At 43.1% G+C, this 23,602-nt stretch overlaps 1 protein-coding gene across 8 annotated transcripts in view; it reads right to left on the reverse strand.

The window, feature by feature from the left end:
* The window catches only part of SIN3A (SIN3 transcription regulator family member A), an 84,551-nt gene that overhangs the window by 55,220 nt on the left and 5,729 nt on the right, over positions 1-23,602 (reverse strand). For 6 of the 8 annotated variants that reach the window (XM_054450028.2, XM_054450027.2, XM_063652780.1 and 3 more), the window contains exon 2: positions 3,763-3,984. In XM_054450028.2, coding sequence (XP_054306003.1) covers positions 3,763-3,951 — 189 coding nt within the window. In that variant the 5' untranslated portion in view covers positions 3,952-3,984. Of the gene's footprint in view, positions 1-3,762; positions 3,985-9,891; positions 9,985-21,353; positions 21,475-23,602 lie in introns of those variants that run through there. The other 2 variants (XM_063652776.1, XM_063652778.1) reach the window with 2 other exon arrangements.

Raw genomic sequence — 23,602 nt, forward strand, 5'->3', positions numbered from 1 at the left:
TCAAAAAAGATTACCTCAGTTTATATTCCCAGTACCAGCCGTACATTTTTAAGGTCACTAACAAATGAGGTTGAAGGCCTCTCCAGATCAGTTATATGCTAAAGTAGAAAGATATCCACTATATATTAAATGAAAAGAGCAAACAGCACAACAGTACGTAATGTATGATCCAAACTGTACAAAAAGAAAAACGGAAAGGCCGGGCAAGGTGGCTCATGCCTGTAATCCCAGCACTTTGGGAGGCAGAGGCGGGCAGATCACTTGAGTCCAGGAGTTCAAGACCAGCCTGGGCAACATGGTGAAACTCTGTCTCTATAGAAAAAATACAAAAATTAGCCAGGTGTGGTGGCATGCACCTGTAGTCCCAACTACTTGGGAGACTGAGGTGCGAGGATTGCTTGAGCCCAGGAGGTGAAGGGTGCAGTGAGCTGAGATCATGCCACAGCATTCCAGCCTGGGCGAGAGTGTGACTCTGTCTCAAAAAAAAAAAGTAAATTTAGATAGCTAGATAGGTTGATATAGATAAGCTTGTGTATGCATATAAAACTGGATACCCAAGAAATTCACCAGTGGGAGAAAATCTGAGGGGTGACAGAAAAAAAGTCATTTTATATCCTTTTTTTAAAAAAAAATCAAATATGGCAGGGCGCAGAGGCTCACGCCTGTAATCCCAGCACTTTGGGAGGTCAAGGCGAGCAGATCACTTGAAACCAGGAGTTTAAGACCAGCCTGCCCAACATGGCAAAACCCTGTCTCTACTAAAAATACAAAAATTAGCCGGGCATGGTGGCTTACGCCTATAATCCCAGCTACTCAAGAGGCTGGGGCACGAGAATCACTTGAACCTGGGAGCCAGAGGTTGCAGTGAGCCAAGATCACGCCACTGTACTCCAGCTGGGGCGACAGAGCGAGACACCATCTCAAAAAAATAAAATAAGGCCGGGTGCAGTGGCTCACGCCTGTAATCCCAGCACTTTGGAAGGCAGAGACAGGCGGGGATCACCTGAGGTCAAGACCAGCCTGGCCAGCACAGCGAAACCCCATCTCTACTAAAAATACAAAAATTAGCTGGGCGTGGTGGTACACGCCCGTAATCCCAGCTACTCGAGAGGCTGAGGCAAGAGAATCGATTCAACCTAGAAGGCAGAGGCTGCAGTGAGCCAAGACTGAACCATTGCACTCCAGCCTGGGCAACAGACAGAGCCTCTGTCTCAAAAATAAATAAATAAATAAATAAATAAATAAATAAAATAGGCTAGGCATGGTGGCTCACGCCTGTAATCCCGGTACTTTGGAAGGCCAAGAGGGGCGGATCACCTGAGGTCAGGAGTTCGAGACCAGTCTGGCCCACATGGAGAAACCCCATCTCTACTAAAAATACCAAAAATTATCCAGGCATAGCAGCAGGTGCATGCAATCCCAGCTACTCAGGAGGCTGAGGCAGGAGAATCACTTGAGCCTGGGAGGCAGAGGTTGCAGTGGGCCGAGATCGCACCACTGCACTCCAGCCTGGGTGATAAGAGTGAAACTCCGTCTCAAAATAAATAAATAAATAAATAAAATAAAAAATGAAAAAACCAAAGTGATATATTACTTTCGTAATAAAAAACAGCAAAAACCAAATTTCTTCACTTCTACAAAACAGAGTAACAGATGAATGATCAGTGTTGGTCAGGACATAGAACAACAGGAATATACAATGCTTGGGGGAACCTGCTAAAGACGCATATACCCTGTGACACAGCAATCCCTTTCATAGGTACTTGACAAACTCTTGTATGTCCTCAAACCTGCTGACTGGTTTGCAACAGGATAAGGAGTTTGCACCACAATGTAAACCAACTATGGTTAGACCCTTGAATAACACAGGTTTTTATTTTTTTTAAGGAGACAGGGTCTTGCACTGTTGTCCAGTCTGAAGTATAGTTGCTTGATCACAGCTCACTGCAGCCTTGACTTCCTAGGCTTGAGCAATCCTCTCACCTCAGTCTCCCGGGTAGCTAGGACTACAGATGCACACCACTATGCCTGGCTAATTTTTTATTTATTTTTTCAAATTAATTAATTAATTCTTTATTTTTGAGACAAGTTTACACTCTGTCACCCACGCTGGGTGCGGTAGCATATTCACTGGAGCCTCGACCTCCCAGGCTCAAATGATCCTCTCACCTCAGCCTCCCAAGTAGCTAGGAACACAAGTGTGCACCATTACGCCCTGCTAATCTTTGTTTATTTTTAGGAGAGACGGGGCTTGCTATGTTGCCCAGGCTGATCTCTAACTCCTGGGCTCAGGCAATCCTCATGCTTCTAACTTCCCCAAGTGTTGGGATTATGGGTGCGAGCCACTGAACTCAGCAACAACACAAGTCCACTTATACGTGGATTTTCTCCCACCTCTGCCACCCCTGAGATGGCCAGACTAACCCTTCATCTTCTTTCTCCCTCCTCCTCGGCCTCCTCAATGTGAAGACAAGGATGAAGACCTTTATGATGATCCACTTCCACTTAATAAATAGTAGATATATTTTCTCTTCCTTATGATTTTCTTAGTATTTTGTTTCTTCTAGATTATTTTAAGAATATAGTATATGACAAACATACAAAATACATGCTAATCAACCATTTATGTTATTGGTAAAGCTTCTGGACAACAATAGGCTATTTCTATTTAAGTTTTAGGGGAGTCAAAAATTATACATGGGCCAGACGCAGTGGCCCAGACTTGTAATCCCAGCTCTTTGGGAGGCTGGCGGGGGGAGGACAGTTTTGGGCCAAGAGTTTAGGATCAGCCTGAGCAGTAACACCTCATCTCTACAAAAATCATAAAAATCAGCCAGGCATGGTGGTGCGCACCTGTAGTCCTAGCTACTAGGGAGGCTGGGGCAGGGGAGGACTGCTTGAGCCCAAGAGTTTGAGGCTGCAGTGAGTCAGGATCGCACCACTGGACCCCAACAGGGGCCACAGAGCAAGACATTATCTCCTAAAAAAAAAAAAAAAAAGAAAAAGGAAAAAAGTTATACATGTATTTTTGACTGCATGGGGGTCAGTCAGTGCCTCAACCCCCACACTGTCCAAGAATCAGCCATATTTCACTACAATGATGTTTAATTCAGCTGTCTTTTTTAAAAATAAACAGCAAAACTGTCTTAATAAGTGTGTTGATTTAAATTCTGGCACAAGCTTCTTATTTTGTCATGAACTGCCACTGAGTGCACTAAGACAATATCAGAATGTTCACAGCAGCACCTTTGTAAAAGCAAAAACCTGGAAACAGCCCAATAGTCCAACAGTAGAATTGACAAATAAATTGAGTATATGCATATAATTTACACTAGAGTGAAAATGGTGGAATTACAGCTATCTATAAAAATATGGGGTTTTTAAAACAAAGTGAGTCAAAGAAGAAAATGTTTCCATTTATATAAAAGTTCAAAAATACCTAAACAATTATGTTAGATTTTTTTTTAAGTAAATAAAGTCAAGGGAATGATAAATACAAAGTTTAGATTAGTGGCTACCTCTGAAGGCAGGGAAAAGAAGGGAGCAGAGTGGGATATGCAGGGAGCTTCAAAGGTCATGACAACATTCTTTTTAAAAAACTTGTATGGTGAGTACACAGTTTTTTGTTTTTTTTTTTTTTTTATACCTTACACATACTCAACAATTTTTAATATCTAACACAGTATTAAAAAAAGTTTTATAATTGCCTAAAATCACTATTCCTCTTCCCTCATTCTAGTCCCTTGGTTGGCTCCAGCTTACCTGGTAGCTGGGTGTTACAGAGTACTGAATTCCCGTGGCTGACTGCATGGTCTCAGACACTGCTTCATACACAGGAGGGGCAGGGGCAAGCACCCGGTGCTGGTGAGGAAAAGCCTCTGTGCTGCCAGGGATCCGACGCTGCTGGGCTGCATACACCGGTGACTCCTGGTCATCCAAACGCCGCTTCATTCTGTGCTCATGCTCAGGGATGCACTACAAAACCTGCAGAAACCAAAAGCAATAGCATGCAAGTCAATTCGCACTCCAGTATGATGTACGCAACTTAGGACCAGTCACCCAAGTTTAGTAAAAGCTTGACTCCCAGAACTTATCATCTATTTCATCTTAGTGATGAAGATTAAGTGCATGTCGGCATACCACCCCCCACCACAGTGAACAAGTTATAACTGAAAAAGACAAATATTTAAAGAACATAGTTTTAATTAATTTTGTATTATGTAGTTGAAAAATAGGCTCCAATTTAAAAATATAAACACAACCTTGTTTCCCTTTATTCTCTAGTTTTCTCCTCAAATGCTATCACTCCTAATATTAATTACATATCCACATGCCAAAAAGTATGCAAGTGCTTCTTTTTTTCTTTGAGACAGAGTCTCACTCTGTCGCCCAGGCTGAGTGCAGTGGCGCCATCTCGGCTCACTGCAAGCTCTGTCTCCCGGGGTCACACCATTCTCCTGCCTCAGCCTCCCGAGTAGCTGGGACTACAGGCACCTGCCACCACACCTAGCTACTTTTTTTGCGTTTTTAGTAGAGAGGGATTTCACCGTGTTAGCCAGGATGGTCTGGATCTCCTGACCTCGTGATCTGTCCGCCTCGGCCTCCCAAAGTGCTGGGATTACAGGCGTGAGCCACCGCGCCCGGCCTCAAGTGCTTCTTAAATCCTCTGAAAACCTACTACTATAATTGTGGTCTAATTTAAAATTTGTTTCAACAATTATAATGGTATCATGGAAAGAATACCGTGCCAGGAATGGGAAGACAAAGATTCTAGACTTGCCAATTTAAGATGCTACGTAATTTCAACAAGTTCCTCATTCTATGTGAATTTCAGTTTCTCCAACTATAAAATAAGAAAGTTGGAACAGATCACTCCTAAGTTTTCTTCTGGTTCTAACAGTTATAAGAAGAGATTCTCTTAGCTTAGTAATACCTCCGTGGGAGACAATTTCCTTCCTGCAGGACACAAAAAGTCTACCAACATTTGGCCCAGTAATCTACTTGGGTCTTCAGAGCTTTTCCATATCAGTATCACTAACACAAGCATAACACACCATCAGTGAGAAAGAATGAATCAGCCATCCAAAGAAAAAAGGCCCCACCACTTTTCCAGTCCCAAAAAATCTCTTAAATAAGATACCACTGCTATGGAAAGAAGATAAAAATTACAGTAATAGTGGGAGATTTGGCAAGCCACCCCCTCATCTGAAATACGGTAAGTTTAAAAAAAAAAAAATCTTTACCTAATTCATAAGTCTACTCAAGATCTTTTCTTTATCCTCTGGGAGCACACAAGCCCTGAAGGGAAAGTAGTCTTTACAAGAACTCTCCATGGCTGTTTCACCTTTTCTTTGTCCTCACTATAGTCCTCAATCTGCCTGCCACTCTAATCCTTAGCTCTGAAATCCTGTCTCAGGTTTTTCTCACATTTCACATACCTAAGTGGGACCCTGACACAGCAGCACAACCGATTAATTTGCAAGCTGGCCACTTTTATCTATTTGTAAACTCAAGCCACAAATATGCTCTCTGTGGCCTATATAACTTCAGACTAAGTCTCTCAGCTTTGTGTGTGATAATATGTGGAACTCAGTTAAATGGAGTTGAGAACGTTTCTGACAGCTGCTGAGGACAAATAATTTAAAATGTCTTAGCTAGTTATGCTTTCCTAGGTTTTTCTAGTATGAAGTAGCATGTTTAGCTTAGTATTCAAAAACCTTTTAGACATATTAAGAAGTTGAGGATATAGATTTATACATGCTATTTGATATTTGAAGAGCCACTAATCAACTACGAACACTAAACCTCGGCATGTTTTGGGATGAGGAACTGAGTCTAATCACAGGTAGAGTAAAATGTCTTTTTGGCTATTTCTTATATACGTTCATGAATTTCAGTGGTTTCGTCTTGGGTTCCGTTGGTTTAAAACGGATGCTGTAACCAAAAATGAAGGCAATACTTTATTGGCCGGATGCAGTGGCTCACACCTGTAATCCCAGCACTTTGGGAGGCCGAGGCAGGCAGATCACCTAAGGTCGGGAGTTCGGGACCAGCCTGGCCAACATGGTGAAACCCTGTCTCCAGTAAAAATACAAAAATTAGCCAGGTGCGATGGCGCACACCTGTAAAACCTGCTACTTGGGAGGCTGAGGCACGAGAATCGCTAGAATCCAGGAGGCAGAGGTTGCGTGAGGGGTGGTCCCATCACTGCACTCCAGCCTGGGCAACAGACTGAGACTCTGTCTCCAAAAAAAAAAAAAAAAAAAATTATAGAAATGTTATGATAGGTCAGCACTGGGTTAAAAAAAAAAAAAACAACTTTATAGGCTGTTCACAGTGGCTCACACCTGTAATCCCAGCACTTTGGAAGGCCGAGGTCGGTGATCACCTGAGGTCAGGAGTTCGAGACCAGCCAGGCCAAAACGGTGAAACCCATTCTCTACTAAAAATACAAAATTAGCTGGGCATGATGGCACGTATCTGTAATCCCGGCTACTCGGGAGGCTGAGACGGGAGAATCACTTGAACCTGGGAGGCGGAGGTTGCAGTGAGCAAATTCGTGCCACTGCACTCCAGGCTGGGCGACAGTGCGACTCTGTCTCAAAAAACAACAACAAAAACTTTATAAATAAGAAGCCAAAATCAGATATGAAGAGCACGGCACGACTATAGAAAAAACACCAGAGTACCTTTTAAGAACTGGATTCTGTTGGATGGGAGAATGTTTGAGGGCAAAAAATAAAAACAAAAAAGAACTGGATTCTACTCCAAACTCTATCTACCATGAAGCTTTCTAATTTTGGCCTTGTTTTCAAACTGGGGCAAAAGGAGGGGATCAGCCTACATTAGTGATTTCCAAATGCTGGTTTATGAACCAGTCTATAAGGAAAAAGAAGATTGTAGTGAGCTTTTCATAGATTAAGTATTACAGTACTATGGTTTATTCTGATATCATACCCTATCTTTTGGCTGTTAAAATATTGTTTCTTTTATAAAGTGACTGGGATTTCATATGGTACTTAACTTCATCCACCTCCAGAGTTTGCTTTCCATACCACCTCTACAACACTACAGAGGCTGAACTTTCTCTGAACCATACTTTATTCCTTTAACAATTACCACTCATAGGCCGGGTGTGGTGGCTCACGCCTGTAATCCCAGCACTTTGGGAGGCCAAGGCAGGTGGATCACGAGATCAGGAGATCGAGACCATCCTGGCTAACATGGTGAAACCCCGTCTCTACTAAAAATACAAAAAATTAGCCGGGTGTGGTGGCGGGCGCCTGTAGTCCTAGCTACTCAGGAGGCTGAGGCAGGAGAATGGCGTGGACCCGGGAGGCGGAGCTTGCAGTGAGTCGAGATGAGATCGTGCCACTGCACTCCAGCCTGGGCAACAGAGCAAGACTCCAACTCAAAAAAACAAAAAAACAAAAAACAATTACTACTCAAAGTTCTATTCCTAACTCTCTCAGATAAATTGCTTCCGCTCTAATCATACCTCCTTGTTTCAGGCCCTGATCATCCTTCACAACAACCTTATAAGCAAGGTGTTCTCTAATTTATGAATGAGGAAACTGAAACACAAAGATTAAGTAATCTGCCCAAGGTTGCACAGCTAGTAAGAGGTAAAGCTGTGATATAAATCCAGGAAATCTGTCTCCAGAGCCTGGCTCTTAACTACTTCACTACCTTACCTCTCACAGAAGAGAAGAAATGAAAGAAGAGTCCCTTTACTTATTTAAGGCACACATACAGGGAGCAAGTTCAGCTTTTTTTAACCTTTCACACACTTAGCTAACTCATCCTTCTTCAGCCTAAACCTAATAAAGCAAAAATGCTTTAGTAGCATTCATTCATTAAAAGCAAATGTTCAGTGAGTAGATATGAAGTTGGTAGATGATTTCAGCCCTTGCCCTCTAAAACCATATATAGCCTCACTAGTAATAAAAAACGTGTAAAGCAGGCCGGGGATGGTGGCTCATGCCTGTAATCCCAGCACTTTGGGAGGCCGAGGCAGGCGGATCACTTGAGGTCAGGAGTTCAAGACCAGACAGGCCAACATGGTGAAACCCTCCCTCTACTAAAAATACAAAAATTAGCTGGGTGTGGTGGTGGGCGCCTGTAATCCCAGCTACTCAGGAGGCTGAGGCACAAGAATCACTTGAACCTGGGAGGTGGAGGTTGCAGTGAGCCGAGATCATGCCACTGCACTCCCGCCTGGGCAACAGAGTGGAACTGTCTAAAAAAATATACATATAAAAGGCCAGGCGCCGTGGCTCACGCCTGCCATCCCAGCACTTTGGTTCACCAAGGTGAGCGGATCACCTGAGGTCGGGAGTTCGAGACCAGCCTGATCAACATGGAGAAACTCCGTCTCTACTAAAAACACAAAATTAGCCAGGCAGGGTGGTGCATGCCTGTAATCCCAGCAACTCGAGAGGCTGAGGCACTCCAGCCTGGGCAACAAGAGCAAAACTCCGCCTCAAGAAAAAAAAAAAAAAAAAAAAAGTAATTTGCTCCAAAGCAATTTAAAAAAAAAAAAGATGACAGTGTGGGAGTGTGGGTAAGGATACAGGCAAACACTGATGAAGGCTTTAATTGGTACAGCCTATTTAGCTGGCAATTTGTAGGTATTTCTTAAAATTTTAAATGTGCATACCCATCCCATGCATATTATGGAAAACAATGTAAGAATCAGATCAAAGTTTATCCACAAGTATAAGAAATGCACTCTAAAACATACTAGATTTTCGAATACTGAAACTAGCAATTCCACTTTCAGGCCTGTATCCTACACATCTGCTGAGTATATTTATTGCAGCAAAGTATGAAAATCTAAATGTTTTATCAGCTAAATAAATGTGATCATGCATATTATGGAAAACTATGTAGGAATCAGAAAGATCAGGGTTTATCCACAAGTACAAAGAATGAACTCTAAGACATATTAAGTGAAAACAGCAAGCTAGGCCGGATGCGGTGGCTTACGCTTATAATCCCAGCACTCTGGGAGGCCGAGGTGGGTGGATCACCTGAGGTTGGGAGTTTGAGACCAACCTGACCAACATGGAGAAACCCTGTCTCTACTAAAAACATAAACATTAGCTGGGCGTAGCGGTGCATGCCTGTAATCCCAGCTACTCAGGAGGCTGAGGCAGGAGAATCGCTTGAACCCAGGAGGTAGAGGTTGAGGTAAGCCAAGATGGCGCCATTGCACTCCAGCCTGGGTAACAAGAATGAAACTCTGTCCCCAAAAAAAAAAAAAGAAGAAAACAGTAAGCTACAGAATACATATAGCATGATCTCATGTATATATACACACACAAAATGTACTAAAGATTTGTACGTTTCATTGTATGTAACATTTGCATCAAAAGAAAAATGTGGCTGGGCACAGTGATTCATGCCTGTAATCCCAACACTTTGGGAAGCTGAGGCTCAAGGATGGCTTGAGCCCAGGAGCTGGAGACCAGCCTGGACAACAATGGGATGACCCTGTCTCTACAAAATAAAAGAAAAATTAGCTGGAAGTGGTGGTGCACAACTATGGTACTAGCTACTCTAGTGACTGAAGTGGAAGGATCTCTTGACCTCAGAAATTGAGGCTGCAAGGTTGTAGTGAGCAGTGATAACGTCACTGCACTCCGGCCTGGGCAACAGAGTGAGACTCTGTCTCAAAAAAAAAAAAAAAAAAAAAAAAAAAGAAAGACAAAGAAAAAACATGCTAGCCAGGCAGGCACAATGGCTCACAAAGTACCTGTAATCCCAGCACTTTGGGAGGCCGAGGCAGGTGGACCTCTTGAGCACAGGAGTTCAAGACCAGCCTGGGCAACATAGCAAGACTCCATCTCTATAAAAAACACAAAATTAGCCATGCATGGTGGCATGTACCTGTAATCCCAGCTATTTAGGAGGCTGAGGTGGGAGGACCATGTGAGTCCAGGAGACAGAGGTTGAGGTGAGCTGAGATCTCGCTATTGCACTCGAGCCTGGGCAAAAAAGAAAAATGCTATAAACAATATTAAACTCTAGATAATGATAAACATGCTCAAGTGCTTAGATGAAGTATACTAATGTCTGCAATTTATTTTGAAATACACCAAAAAATTAGATTCATTGATGGAGGGATGGATAGATGGACAGGCATATGTTAAACCAAATAGTAGAAAAATGATAATGGTAAAATCTAGGTAGTGTGTATATGGGTGTTCATTATATTTACTAAAATTCTATCAACTTTGTTGTGTATTTGGAAATTTTCTTAATAAAGTCTTGGAAAAAAAAATCCACAGGTTCTGAGGGTTAGGAGAAAAACAACAATAGAAACCAGCTCTTGAGTGGAAAAAATAAGTACTATAAATTGGGAAAGGGGTACAGACATGTACACTTGGGAAGACTCTATAAAGGTAAATATTCAGCTACATCTTGAAAATTAGAGATGAATTAGAACACGGGTATAGAGCATGAAATTACAATAGTAAGTTTAGACTTACAGGCAATAGTTATTTACAATCTTTGCCAAGTCATTCATCCCACAAATAATTAGCAAGTGCTTAAGACATGCCTGGCCCTGTGCAGAGGGTTAGAAGTCCAGCACTGAGCCAGAGATTTCCTCCCCGACAACAGCCAAGTCTTCCATATATGACTGCTATCAGCTGATATCCTCCTCGCAACAATCCTGTCAGATAGGCAGTCCCAGAACCCTTTTTTTTTTTTTTTTTTTTTTTTGCAATAGCATACCATTATGTCCACCAGGCTGGAGTGCAGCAGTGCAATCACGGCTCACTGCATCCCCAACCTCCTGGGCTCAAGTAATCCTCCCACCTCAGCCTCCCGAGTAGCTGGGACATAGGCAGCGCCACCATATCTAACTTTTGCATTTTTTGTAGAGACAGGGTCTCGATATGCTGCCCAGGCTGGTCTCCAACTCCTGGCCTCAAACAATCCTCCTGTCTTGGCCTCCCAAAGTGCTGGGATTATAGGCATGAGCCACTGCGCCCAGCCAGAGCCCTCTTCTTTTGAGGGAAACTGATACTCAAATTAAATGACTTGTTCAAGGTCCCATACCTAACTAAAAGAGCAAGAGGTTAAATTCTTCCTCCTTGGAATATGACCAATCTAAAGTAGAAACACTGGACAGATCGTAAAACCACGCTTGCAGAGGGGTACAGTGTAATTCTAGAATATAAAGAAACCCAAACGATGGAACCACAAAGTCAGCCACAAAAGTACTGTCAAGTCCTGCTTCAGCCAACATGGTTGGTCTCCAACTGTTTCAAATTTGGAGTTTATAGTACTATCAGGACTCTAGTCTAGGAAGACATTATAAAAAGAAAAAAAAAAGCACTTTGACGTACAGAAACTATGGAGAGAAGACTAAATAATGGCAGCAGAACATTTAAAGGTCACCTGGCGGGCACAGTGGCTTGCACCTGTAATTCCAGCACTCTGGGTGACTGAGGAGGAAGGATCATTTGAGGCCAGGAGGTGGAGGTTAGATTAACCAAGATTGCACCACTGCACTCCAGCCTGAACGACAGAGGAAGATCCCAAATACACACACACACACAAAACACCTACAGGTCCTAAAAGTCACCTGGCCATGTATTATAATAAAACTGGGGGTGGTGGTTCACACCTGTAATCCCAGCACTTTGGGAGGCTGAGGTAGGCGGATAACTTGAGGTCAGGAGCTCAAAACCAGCCTGGCCAACATGGCGAAACCCTGTCTTTACTAAAGTACGAAAAACAAATTAGCCGGGTGTGATTGTGGGTGCCTGTAATCCCAGCTACTCAGGAAGCTGAGACACAAGAATCGCTTGAACCCAGGGTGCGGAGGGTGCAGTGAGCCGAGATCGCGCCACTGCATTCCAGCCTGGTTGACAGAACAAGGCTCTCCGTCTCAAAAAACAAAACAAACAAAAAACGGGTGGGATGCTGGGTGTAGCGGCTCACATTTGTAATCCTAGCACTTTGGGAGGCCGTGGTGGGAGGACTGCTTGAGGCCAGGAGTTTGAGATGAGCCTGGGCAACAAAATGAGACACCGTCTCTACAAAAAAATTTTATTAAAAATTAGCTGGGCATGGTAGTGAGCACCTGTAGTCCTTGCTGCTTAGGAGGCTGAGGTGGCAGGATCACTTGAGCCTGGGAGGTCAGGGCTACAGTGAGCTGTGATTATGCCACTGCACTCCAGCATGGGTGATGGAATAAGACCTTGTCTCAAAAAAACAAAAGTCTATCCTGGTCAGTTTGTTTAAATGCATACTCTTAGAACAAAAAATTAAATAAATAAATGCATACTCTTTTTTTATTTTTTATTTATTTATTTTTAAATGCATATTCTTGAAACAATGGGAAGTTTCTCTTCAAAAGCAAACTTCTATCAGAGTATTAAGTCAATGTAACTTCAACCCAGTGCAATTTTGAGTAGTCTAATTCAAAATTTGTCCAAAAGTCCACCTCTGGTTTTAAATCTGCTAAGAAAGAATCTATTACAGAATGAAAGGTAATCTATTTAGATTTCATGTATTGATTAGAATTATTGCTTGGCAAAATTAACAACCAGCTCTTCTCAAAAGACACCATTAGATCTAATATCCAAGCCTCCTTTGAACTCAGTTTTTACATTCTTCTAATGCAGTGGTCCTCAACTAGAGGAGATTCTGCCTCCCCAGGGCACATGTAGTAATGATGGAAGACATTTTTGGTTGTCACAACTCGGGAAGATGGAGTGCTACTGACATCTCACAGGTAGAGTAAAAGGATGTTGTCAAACATCCTACAATGCACACGACAGTCTCCTCACAACAAATTATTTGGCCCAAAATGTCAACAGTGTGCCAAGACTGAGAAACCTAAATCTAATCATAACCCCAACTGTCACATATCTTTTTCATTTTTTATTTTTTTTTTGAGACAGAGTCTTGCTCTGTCACCCAGGCTGGAACGCAGTGGTGTGATCTTGGTTCACTGCAAGCTCCGCCTCCCAGGTTCACGCCATTCTTCAGCCTCAGCCTCCCAAGTAACTGGGACTACAGGCGCCTGCCACCACGCCTGGCTAATTTTTTTTTGTATTTTTTTTTAGTAGAGATGGGGTTTCACCATGTTAGCCAGGATGGTCTTGATCTCCTGACCTCGCGATCCGCCCGCCTCAGCCTCCCAAAGTGCTGGGATTACAGGCGTGAGCCACCACACCCAGCCATCAATGCTTCTTTTACGGCATATGATACACCTTTAACCCGCATTACACCATTACACATTGGCCAGACACTCTGACCTAAAGTTTTTTAGAACTCTCATCTTTTTTTACACCTGGTCCCCTTTCATGCCTCTCTTGGTTTCCTGTCTTAGGCTTGATCTGTAAAACTCTTCTGACTCAAAATTTTAGAGCTTTTGTGATACCATAATGCTCATTAAATCTGTAAAAATTAAAAATAAGGCCAAGTGTGGTCACGCCATTGCACTCCAGCCTGGGCAACAGAGCGAGACTCCCTCTCAAAAATAAATAAATAAATAAATAATTTTTAAAAAACTCATATCATTATTACTTGCTATTTTAACAAGAATGTAAGTAGCAAATTTTTTTTTTTGAGACAGAGTCTCACTCTGTCACCCAGGCTGGAGGGCAGTGGTGCAATCTCAACTCACTGCAACCTCTGCCTCCCAGGTTCAAGCAATTCCCGTGCCTCAGCCTCCCAAGCAGCTGGAATTACAGGTGCGTGCACTACATCTGGCTAATTTTTGTATTTTTAGTAGAGAAGGGGTTTTGCCATGTTGCCCAGGCTGGTCTCAAACTCCTGACCTCAAGTGATCTGCCTGCTTCAGCCACCCAAAGTGCTGGGATTACAGGTGTGAACCACCATGCCCAGCCTTAAGTAGCAAATCTAAATTTTTATTCCGTACTTTCCTGGACACTGGAAGATATAAATATCCAAAATGTGCAACATCCTTTAAAATGCAACCAAGTACTCATCAAATGTCATGCATGAACCTGGAACACAGCCATTCTATAAATTTTGTCTTTCTTTTAAGAAACAAGGGGTCGGGCACGGTGGCTCATGCCTGTAATCCCAGCACTTTGGAAGGCCGAGGCGGGCGGATTACGAGATCAGGAGATCGAGACCATCCTGGCTAACACGGTGAAGTCCCGTCTTTACTTAAAATACAAAAAATTAGCCAGGCATGGTGGCAGGCGCCTGTAGTCCCAGCTGCTCGGGAGGCTCAGGCAGGAGAATGGCGTGAACCCGGGAGGCAGAGCTTGCAGTGAGCTGAGATCATGCCACTGCACTCCAGCCTGGGTGACAGAGCGAAGACTGTCTCAAAAAAAAAAAAAAAGAACAAGAAAAAGAAACAGGGTTGGCCAGGCGCAGTGGCTCACGCCTGTAATCTCAGTACTTTGGGAGGCCAAGTCGGGTAGATCACGTGAGGTGAGGAGCTCAAGACCAGCCTAGCCAACATGGTGAAACCCCATCTCTACTAAAAATACAAAAATATTAGCCGGGCATGGTGGCGTGTGCCTATAATCCCAGCTACTCAGGAAGCTGAGTCAGTAGAATTGCTTGAACCTGGGAGGTGGAGGTTGACCGAGATCTCGCCACTACACTCCAGCGTGGGCAACAGAGCCACAATCTGTCTCAAAAAAACAAAAAACAAAATAAAAAAAAACAGGGTCTTGCTCTATTGCCCAGGCTAGAGTACAGTGGCATAATCATAGCTCATTAAAGACTGCTGGGCTCAAACAATCCTCCCACCTCAGCTTCCTGAGTAGCTGGGACTACAGAGTGGCTAATAAGAAAAAAAATTTTTTTAGAGACAGGGTCTCCCTACATTGCACAGGCCGGTCTTGAACTCCTGGCCACAAGCGATCCTCCTGCCTCAGCCTCCCATGTAGCTGGTGTATACCACTACACTTGGCTTCCACTCTGTAAACAGGTACACACCACCACGCTTGGCTTCCATTTTGTAAATTTTGATTCCAGGTTTCAGGTACAGCTCTAGTAAGGTTCTAGCTTATCATCTCTGGGTATTTTTTTTTCCCTTTCTGCCCATCAAATGAAATACTTTGAAAACTCACTTCATAATTTTGCTGGAGAGAACAGTCATCTTCTTTGCTCCATAATCATAAGCATTCTCATTTTTAGACTCATAAATGCCAATCAGAATGAACAATCCAGGCTGAGCGTGGTGGCTCTCGCCTCTAATCCCAGCACTCTCAGAGGCCGAGGCAGGTGGATCACGAGGTCAGGAGATCAAGACCATCCTGGCTAAAACGGTGAAACCCCATCTCTACCAAAACTACAAAAAATTAGCTGGGTGCGGTGGCACGCACCTGTAGTCCCAGCTACTCGGGAGGCTTGAGGCAGAAGAATCGCTTGAACCCAGTAGGCGGAGGTTGCAGTGAGCCAAGACCATGCCACTGCACTCCAGCCTGGGTAACGAGTGAGACTCTGTCTCAAAAAAAAAAAAAAAAAAAAAAATCTGATTTTTTTTTTCATTTTTACATAATTTTTCCTTCCAACCATCTTTACACATATACATAACTTTGGCACCTGTCCACTTACAAACTGCATCAACTAACTTTTGGTGTACAAATATCTTGAAAGATGAAAGAATACTATCATACATCTTTTTGGCAAAGTGCAGTGGTTTTGTTTTTTTTTCATTTCTTAAAAATAGAAATGGGGTCTCACTATGTTGCCCAGGCTGGTCTCGAACTTCTGGGCTCAAGCGATCCTCCCACCTCAGCCTCCCAAGAAGTTGGGATTGCAGGCATATGCCACTGCACCCAGCCCAGTTCTGATTCTTATAAAAAGAAAATCACATTCTAGCTGGGTGCCTGTAGTTCCAGTTACTTCGGGGGGACTGAAGTAGGAGAACAGCTCGAGCTCAGGAATTTAAATCCAGCCTGGGCAACATAGTGGGATAGATCCCATCTTTAAAAAAAAATCACCGCTGGGCATGGTGGCTCACGACTGTAATCCCAGCACTTTGGGAGGCCAAGGCAGGTGGATCACCTGGGGTTGGGAGTTCGAGACCAGCCTGACCAACATGGAGAAACCCCGTCTTCTATTAAAAATACAGAAAATTAGCCAGGCATGGTGGCGCATGCCTGTAATCCCAGCTACTCGGGAGGCTAAGGCAGGAGAATCCCTTGAACCCAGGAGGCGGAGGTTGCGGTGAGCCAAGATTGTGCCATGGCACTCCAGCCTGGGCAATAAGAGCAAAACTCTGTCTCAAAAAAAAAAAAAAAAAAATCACATTCTAAACTCATCTACGGTACAGTCACATATGTATATGGGTGGAGACAGGATCTTGCTATGTTGCCCAGCCTGGTTTTGAAGTACTGGGCTCAAGTGATCCTCCCGTCTCAGCCTCCCAAGATGCTAGGATTATAGGTGCACGCCACCATGCCTGGCTGAAGACTCTTATTTTACAACTTGGTTTATGTAACTTTACCATCATCCTAACAGTCTAGAGTACTACTGTCACACAGCATTCATCTACTAGTTCCTCTGAAATGTCTTCTGTGGTCAGTTTTCTTCTCTTTGCCATTATAGGAGGAAGATGAAAAACTATGGATTTTTAAATATGTCCAGTGAAAGCTTAAAAGTTGAAAAACAGTATAAAAATTACCATGTACTCCTTCACCTAGATTCTCCAAATGTTAACATCTTACATAATGTTTAAGATAGTATCTCCCAACTTCTTTTATACTTTCTTGAAAGATGCTGTAGGCTGGGCATGCTGGCTCATGCCTGGAATCCCAGCACTTTGGGAGACTAAGGTGGGCGGATTGTTTGAGCCCAGGAGTTCGAGACTAGCCTAGACAACGTGGCGGAACGTTCTGTATACAAAAAAAAATACAAAAATTAGCCAGGTGTGGTGGCACATGCCTGTAGTCCCAGCTACTTGGAGGGCTGAGGTGAGATTGCTTGAGTCTGGGAGGCGAAGGTTGCAGTGAACCGAGATTGCGCCACTGCACTCCAGCCTGGGTGACAGAGTGAGACCCTGTATCCAAAAAGAAAAAAAAAAGTTGCTGTAAGTTTTGGGAAAAGCAGTAAGAAAACTGAAGGGCCGTGGTGCACACCTATAGTCCCAGCTACCCAGGATGCTTAGGCGGGAAGATCACTTGAGCCCAGAAGTTTGAGGCTGCAGTGAGCTATGATCGTATCACTGCACTTCAGCCTGGGCAACAAAGCGAGGTCCCATCTCTAAAAACTGAAGTGTAAAACTAATGATTTATTTCACTACTGCATATCCTTTTAAGCAATTCTATAATTCTCCCTTTGTCATATTATTTTAGTCCTCTTTAGCATATTTGGGAATTGATGAGTAATGATGAAATAATTCCTAGGATGATGAAATACCAAAACATTTCAATATACAGGAAAAATAAGATCAGTAAAACTCCATAATATTGTTTAGATGTACAAGTGGTAATAGCTAAAATGAGTTTATTCCTTTGGGAAAAAAATAAATTTTCAGGCTAGGCATGGTGACTCATGCCTGTAATCCCAGCACTTTGAGAGGTAAGGAGTTCGAGGCCAGCCTTGCCAATATGGTGAAACCCCATTTCTACTAAAAATACAAAAATTAGCCGGGTATGGTGGTACACACCTGTAATCCCAGCTACTCGGGAGGCTGAGGCAGGAGAACCGCTTGAACCCAGGAGGCGGAGGTTGCAGTGAGCCAAGATCGCACTACTGCACTCCAGCCTGGGGATGGAACAAGACCCCATCTCAAAAATAAAATTAATAATAAAAATAAATTTTCTCTTTGCTGTTTTGAAGACCTCCAATAAATAAAAGTCATGAAATATACATCTTTACAAGTAGTTAGTACTGCTTTAAAAAAAAAAAAAAACTCAAAAACTAAAATTGAGTCCAGACCAGGTACGGTGGCTCAGGCCTGTAATCCCAGCACTTTGGGAGGCCGAGGTGGGCAGACTGCTTGAGCCCAGGAGTTTGAGACCAATCTGGGCAATACAGAGTTCGGTGACACTGATGTTACATAGACATTTCTTACTACTGTAGGTAGAAAATGAACAGAAATTTAGTTAAATTCAAAATGTATTAATAATTGTTATCAATGTTAATTTTCTGATTTGATCATTGTATCGTGGTTTTAAAAGATGCACTTGGGGAATCTAGGTGAAGATTATAGGGCTATTATTTGTATTATTTTTGCAACTCTCTTTGAAGTCTAAAATTATTTCCAAACAAAAAGTTTTTTAAAAATTAAGTATTAGGCTAGGCATGGTGGCTAACACCTGTAATCCCAGCACTTTGGGTGTCTGAGGCAGGTGGATTGCTTGAGTCCAGGAAGACCAGCCTGAGCAACATGGTAAGACCCTATCTCTATTTAATATAAGAAATATAATCTTTCAAAATATCTATAAGGCCAGGTGCAGTGGCTCATGCCTGTAATCCCAGCACTTCGGGAGGCCAAGGCAGGTGGATCACCTGAGGTCAGGAGTTCAAGACAAGGCTGGCCAACGTGATAAAACCCTGTCTCTACTAAAAATACAAAAAATTAGCCAGGCATGGTGGTGGCGCCTGTGATCCCAGCTACTCAGGAGGCTGAGACAGGAGAACTGCTTGAACCTGGGAGGGGGAGATTGCAGTGAGCTGAGATCGCGCCACTGTACTCCAGCCTGGGTGACAGAGCGAGACACTGTCTCAAAAAAAAAAAAAAAAAAAAAAAAATTAGCCAGGCGTGCTGGTAGGTGCCTGTAATCCCAGCTATTCGGGAGGCTAAGGCAGAAGAATCACTTGAACCCAGGAGATGGAGGTTGCGGTGAGCTGAGATTGTGACGAGCTGAGATTGCACCACTGCACTCCAGCCTGGGAGACAGAGCAAAACTACATCTCAAAATAAATAAATAAATAAATAGCCGGGTGTAGTGGCACATGCCTGTAATCCCAGCTGCTTGGGAGGCTGAGGCAGGAGAATCACTTGAAGCTGGGTGTGTGTATGTGTGTGTGTGTAATGAGCTGAGACAGTACCACTGCACTCTAACCTGGGCAACACAGTGAGACCTTGTCTCAACAAAAAAAAAAAAAAAAAAGAAAAAAAGAAAAGAAAGAAAAGAAAAGAAAAAGAGCATTACAAAGAATAAAACTTGAGATGGTTCTTGAAAGGACAGGTGGATGTGTCACTCATATCTCACACTGCTTTTATCCCATTAGCTCTTCTGCTCCCACACAAACATGGGCACATAACATCTTTAACCATCTATGTATCCTCTACTATGCTCAGCATACTGCTTTGTCTTGTCTGTGGTGGAAACCAAATCATTCATTCATGTATACATTCTCTAATATTTACTGAGCACATACTATGCACCAGGTGTTTTAGGAGCTGGAGATACAACGGTAAACAAAAATCCCTTCCCTCAAGAAGCTTATACTTTAGTGAAAGATGACACAATAGACAAAGTATAATATTTAGAATAGTAGGCAGTGACAGGTATCAAGAACAAAAGGCAAGGAAGAGTTTTTGAAATTGTAGATAAGAATGGTCAGATAATACCTACTGATAAGGTAACTTCTAAGTAAAGGAAGTGAGGGAGCTAGTCATGCAGAAATTAGTGGAGGAAGCCTTCTAGGCAGAGGGGACAGCAACCGCAAAGACCCTCATGTCTTTGTGAGGGTTCACACGTGCTTGACATTTTCCAAAACAGCATGAAGGCTGGGTAGCTGAAGAAAAACGAAAGAAGGACTAGTCAGAAATGTAGTCAGAGAGGTATTAGGATAAGGGTGGCAGGCAGAGGGTACATCAGATTTGTTCTTACAGGTGTTTTTTTCTTTTTTGACACAGGGTCTCATTTTGTCGTCAAGGCTGGGGTGCAGTGGCACAGTCATGGCTCACTGCAGCCTCAAGCTCCTGAGCTCAAGCAATCCTCCTGCCTCAGCCTCTCAAGTAACTGGGACTACAGGCACGCGCCAGCATGCTTGGCTAATTTTTAATTTTTTTATAGAGACAGGGTCTTGTTATGATGCCCAAACTGGTCTCAAAGTCCTGGCCTCAAACAATCTTCCCACTTGAGCTCCCAAAATGCTGAAATGACAGACATATCTTTTTTTTTTTTTTCTTTTGAGACAGAGTCTCGCTCTGTCGCCCAGGCTAGAGTGCAGTGGCACGATCTCGGCTCACTGCAAGCTCCACCCCCCAGGTTCACACCATTCTCCTGCCTCAACCTCCCGAGTAGCTGGGACTACAGGTGCGTGTGCCACCATGCCCGGCTAACTCTTGTATTTTTTTAGTAGAGACCGTGTTAGCCAGGATGGTCTCGATCTCCTGACCTCATGATCCGCCCGCCTCGGCCTCCCAAAGTGCTGGGATTACAGGCATGGGCCACCGCGCCCGGCTCATTACAGACATATCTTAATAAGGACTCAGGTTTAATACTCAGACTGAAATGGAAAGCCACTGAATGGTTTTAAGCAGAGAAGTGACATGGTATGACTTAGGTTTCAAAAGAATCATTTGGGTTGCTATGTTGAGAACACATTTAAGAGCCACAGTAACAAAACAAGGAGAATAGAATCCAAGCTAGAGACGCACAGGCGCTGACTAGGGCCGTGGAGATGCAGATCCTGAGTGGTCTAATTCTGGATAGTATTTTGAATATAAAGCAATAAAATGTACTGATGGACCACATATGAAAAAGACACAGGAAAGTCAACAATGTCTCTTAGTTATCCAAGAGGAGACATCCAGTGGAGACCTTGAGTGGGCCACTAGACATATCAGTCTATGGTAGAGGGAGAGATCCCCGTTAGAGAGTCATCAGCATTGTTTGGATTTTAGAAAGGTAATATGGTACATATACTGTATCATCTCTCTCTCCCAGCTAGGGCTGAGTAGCTCCCCATAATCAAGCAGTCGCATTTCTGCATCATGCAGGATAGCCCAGGTCAGTTGTGGAACTAGTTGTGGAACTAGACTTACCAAAAAACAAAAACTCTTGCATTTCAGAACTGCAAATAAAAGATGTGGACCTGCATATCCTCCAATAGCCCATATGTCAGCAAGCCTAGCCCTGGAGGACACCAAGAAGACTCATGAAAGGTCCACTGTCATGCTGAGAAATATGGGTAACATACAAGCACACAAGACAAGAAGTGGGTAGGGAAAACAAAAGCAAAAGGGGCAAATAAGAAATACATCAGTTAGAAACTGCCACCAATGACTGGGCACGGTGGCTCACGTCTGTAATCCCAGCACTTTCAGAGGCTGAGGCAGAAGGATCTCTTGAGCCCAGGAGTTCGAGACCAGCCTGGGCAACATAACAGGACTTCATCTCTATAAAAATATAAAAAAAATTAACCAGGTGCGTGGTGGCACACACCTGTAGTCCCAGCTACATGGGAGGCTAAGGTAGGAGGGTCGCTCAAGTCCAGAAGATCAACACTGCAGTGAGCTGTGATCATGCCACTGCACTCCAGCCTGGTGACAGAGCGAGACTTCATCTAAAAAAAAAAAGACATGAGAAAAAAAGACATTATGCAGCCGGGTACAGTGGATCATGCCCGTAATCCCAGTACTTTGGGAAGCTGAGGCGGGCAGATTATGAGGTCAGGAGTCCGAGACCAACCTGACCAACATGGTGAAACCCTGTCTCTACTAAAAGTACAAAACTTAGCCAAGCGTGGTGGCGCCCCAGCTTCTTCTTCGTGGAGGCTGAGGCAGGACAATCGCTAGAACCCCGGAGGCGGAAGTTGCAGTGAGCTGAGATTGCACCACTGCACTCCAGCCTGGGAGACGGAGCAGGACTCTGTCTCAAAAAAAATCTAGTGCCTAACACAGTATCTGTGACACAGTAAGTGCTCAATAAATACCAGCTTTTATTTTTCAAGGGGCAAGGAGGGTGTATTTTGAAAAAGCATATACTATGTATTTTTTTAAAGGCCTACAGAAAGTAAAGCTTCACAAACTCTTGGCTGGTGGAATTGCCCAGAAAAGAGAGAAAGCCATGAAAAGCACTATGCTAAACTACTGAATGCCATGGATATAACCTCTTAATTCCAGTTAAAATTCCCAGGTAGTAACATCTGCCATGCACAGCTCTCCAGTGTCTTGTCTGCTCACACTGAAGATGTAAAAAGAATTATACTTCACCAGGAATCTTGTCAAATTACTACACACCTCCTTCCTTAAAAAAGAAAAAAAGTCTTTCTCTGTATGTAAATTATTAAAACCCTCTTAATTACGAAGTGCCAATCTTTCTAAGCTATTTATCTCTGAATAAAATTATAGTATATAAAATAATTATCTGGAGATTATGAAGCATTTATGAAAACATTCCTAATACAGCAAAACCAGGTTCTTACTTGAATCCTTATAGACTCTTCCGTGTTCTCCAGTATACAGCACTGCAAATCGTGGGAAATACTATATGTAGCCCAAATTTTCCTCAATGGTCAATAGTTCTCCACTATCTCTCTCAGTTTATGGCATCAGAAAAAAATCACCTGGATTTTTTGTCTCCCCACCAATTCTATTACAGCCATCATTAGCTAAACTAAAATGCTGTTGCTTTTGCAACTTCCTTAGCAGAGAAGGTAGGACCTACCTATCCTTTTCACATAAATATAGCACAGGGTACCACTCAGGCCCTACTAACCAAAGCACAAATATAGAATTTCACTTCAGATAATTAACCAGAGGCTCATTTAGACATTACTGCATACATAAACATTGGTTCCATGTTTATTTTTCTCATGAAAAATGTGAAAAACATTGAAATAATTTCTCTCAATAGGAAAAGATAATGTATCAAGTGAAAGCAAAAACGTCATCTAATGTGGTTCTGCCATCTAAATCTGAAATGTCCTAAGGCAACTCTCCAATACAGGCTGGAGGGCAATGCAACAGAAGTCACATACAGAAGGCTACCCTGATCCACAACTTCACCCTACTCTGAAATAAAAAGGGCAACAACACTGTACTATGTAGACTATAAATAGAAAGTGGTCTAGATGGTCTAACATAATTACATAAAATCAGAAAGAAAAGACTTTTCACCTATAGTTACCTTAATAGCAAATTCTTTAGGAAACCAAGTTTTTTGTTTGTTTTTTGAGGCGGAGTTTTGCTCCTGTCGCCCAGGCTACAGTACAATGGCCCCATCTCGGCTCACTGCAACCTCGCCTCCTGGGTTCAAGTGATTCTCCTGCCTCAGCCTCCCCAGTAGCTGGGATTACAGGCGCTTGCCACCACGCCCAGCTATTTTTTGTATTTTTAGTAGAAACAGGGGTTCGCCATGTAAGCCTGGCTGGTCTCGAACTCCTGACCTCAAGTGATCCACCTGCCTCGGCCTCCCAAAGTGCTAGGATTACAGGCATGAGCCACCGCGCCCGCCCGGGTAACTAAGCTTATATAGCAGAACCATCTGCACAATGAAAGCATTCAAAAATACAAGTGTCAGAGATATCGGAGTATTTTATTCAGTCTGAGTTCTTAAAAAAAAAACTACTTTATAAACAGACCAGTTTTGAGATTAAAATATAAATCCAAACTTTCCTGTTATAAATCTCAGCCTTGTAAAGAGGAGGAGCTTCCACTGCCTTTTCAAGGCTAACTTGGTTTAAAGTCCTA

This window comes from Pongo pygmaeus, chromosome 16, assembly GCF_028885625.2.
Source record: "Pongo pygmaeus isolate AG05252 chromosome 16, NHGRI_mPonPyg2-v2.0_pri, whole genome shotgun sequence".
Lineage (NCBI taxonomy): Eukaryota > Metazoa > Chordata > Mammalia > Primates > Hominidae > Pongo > Pongo pygmaeus.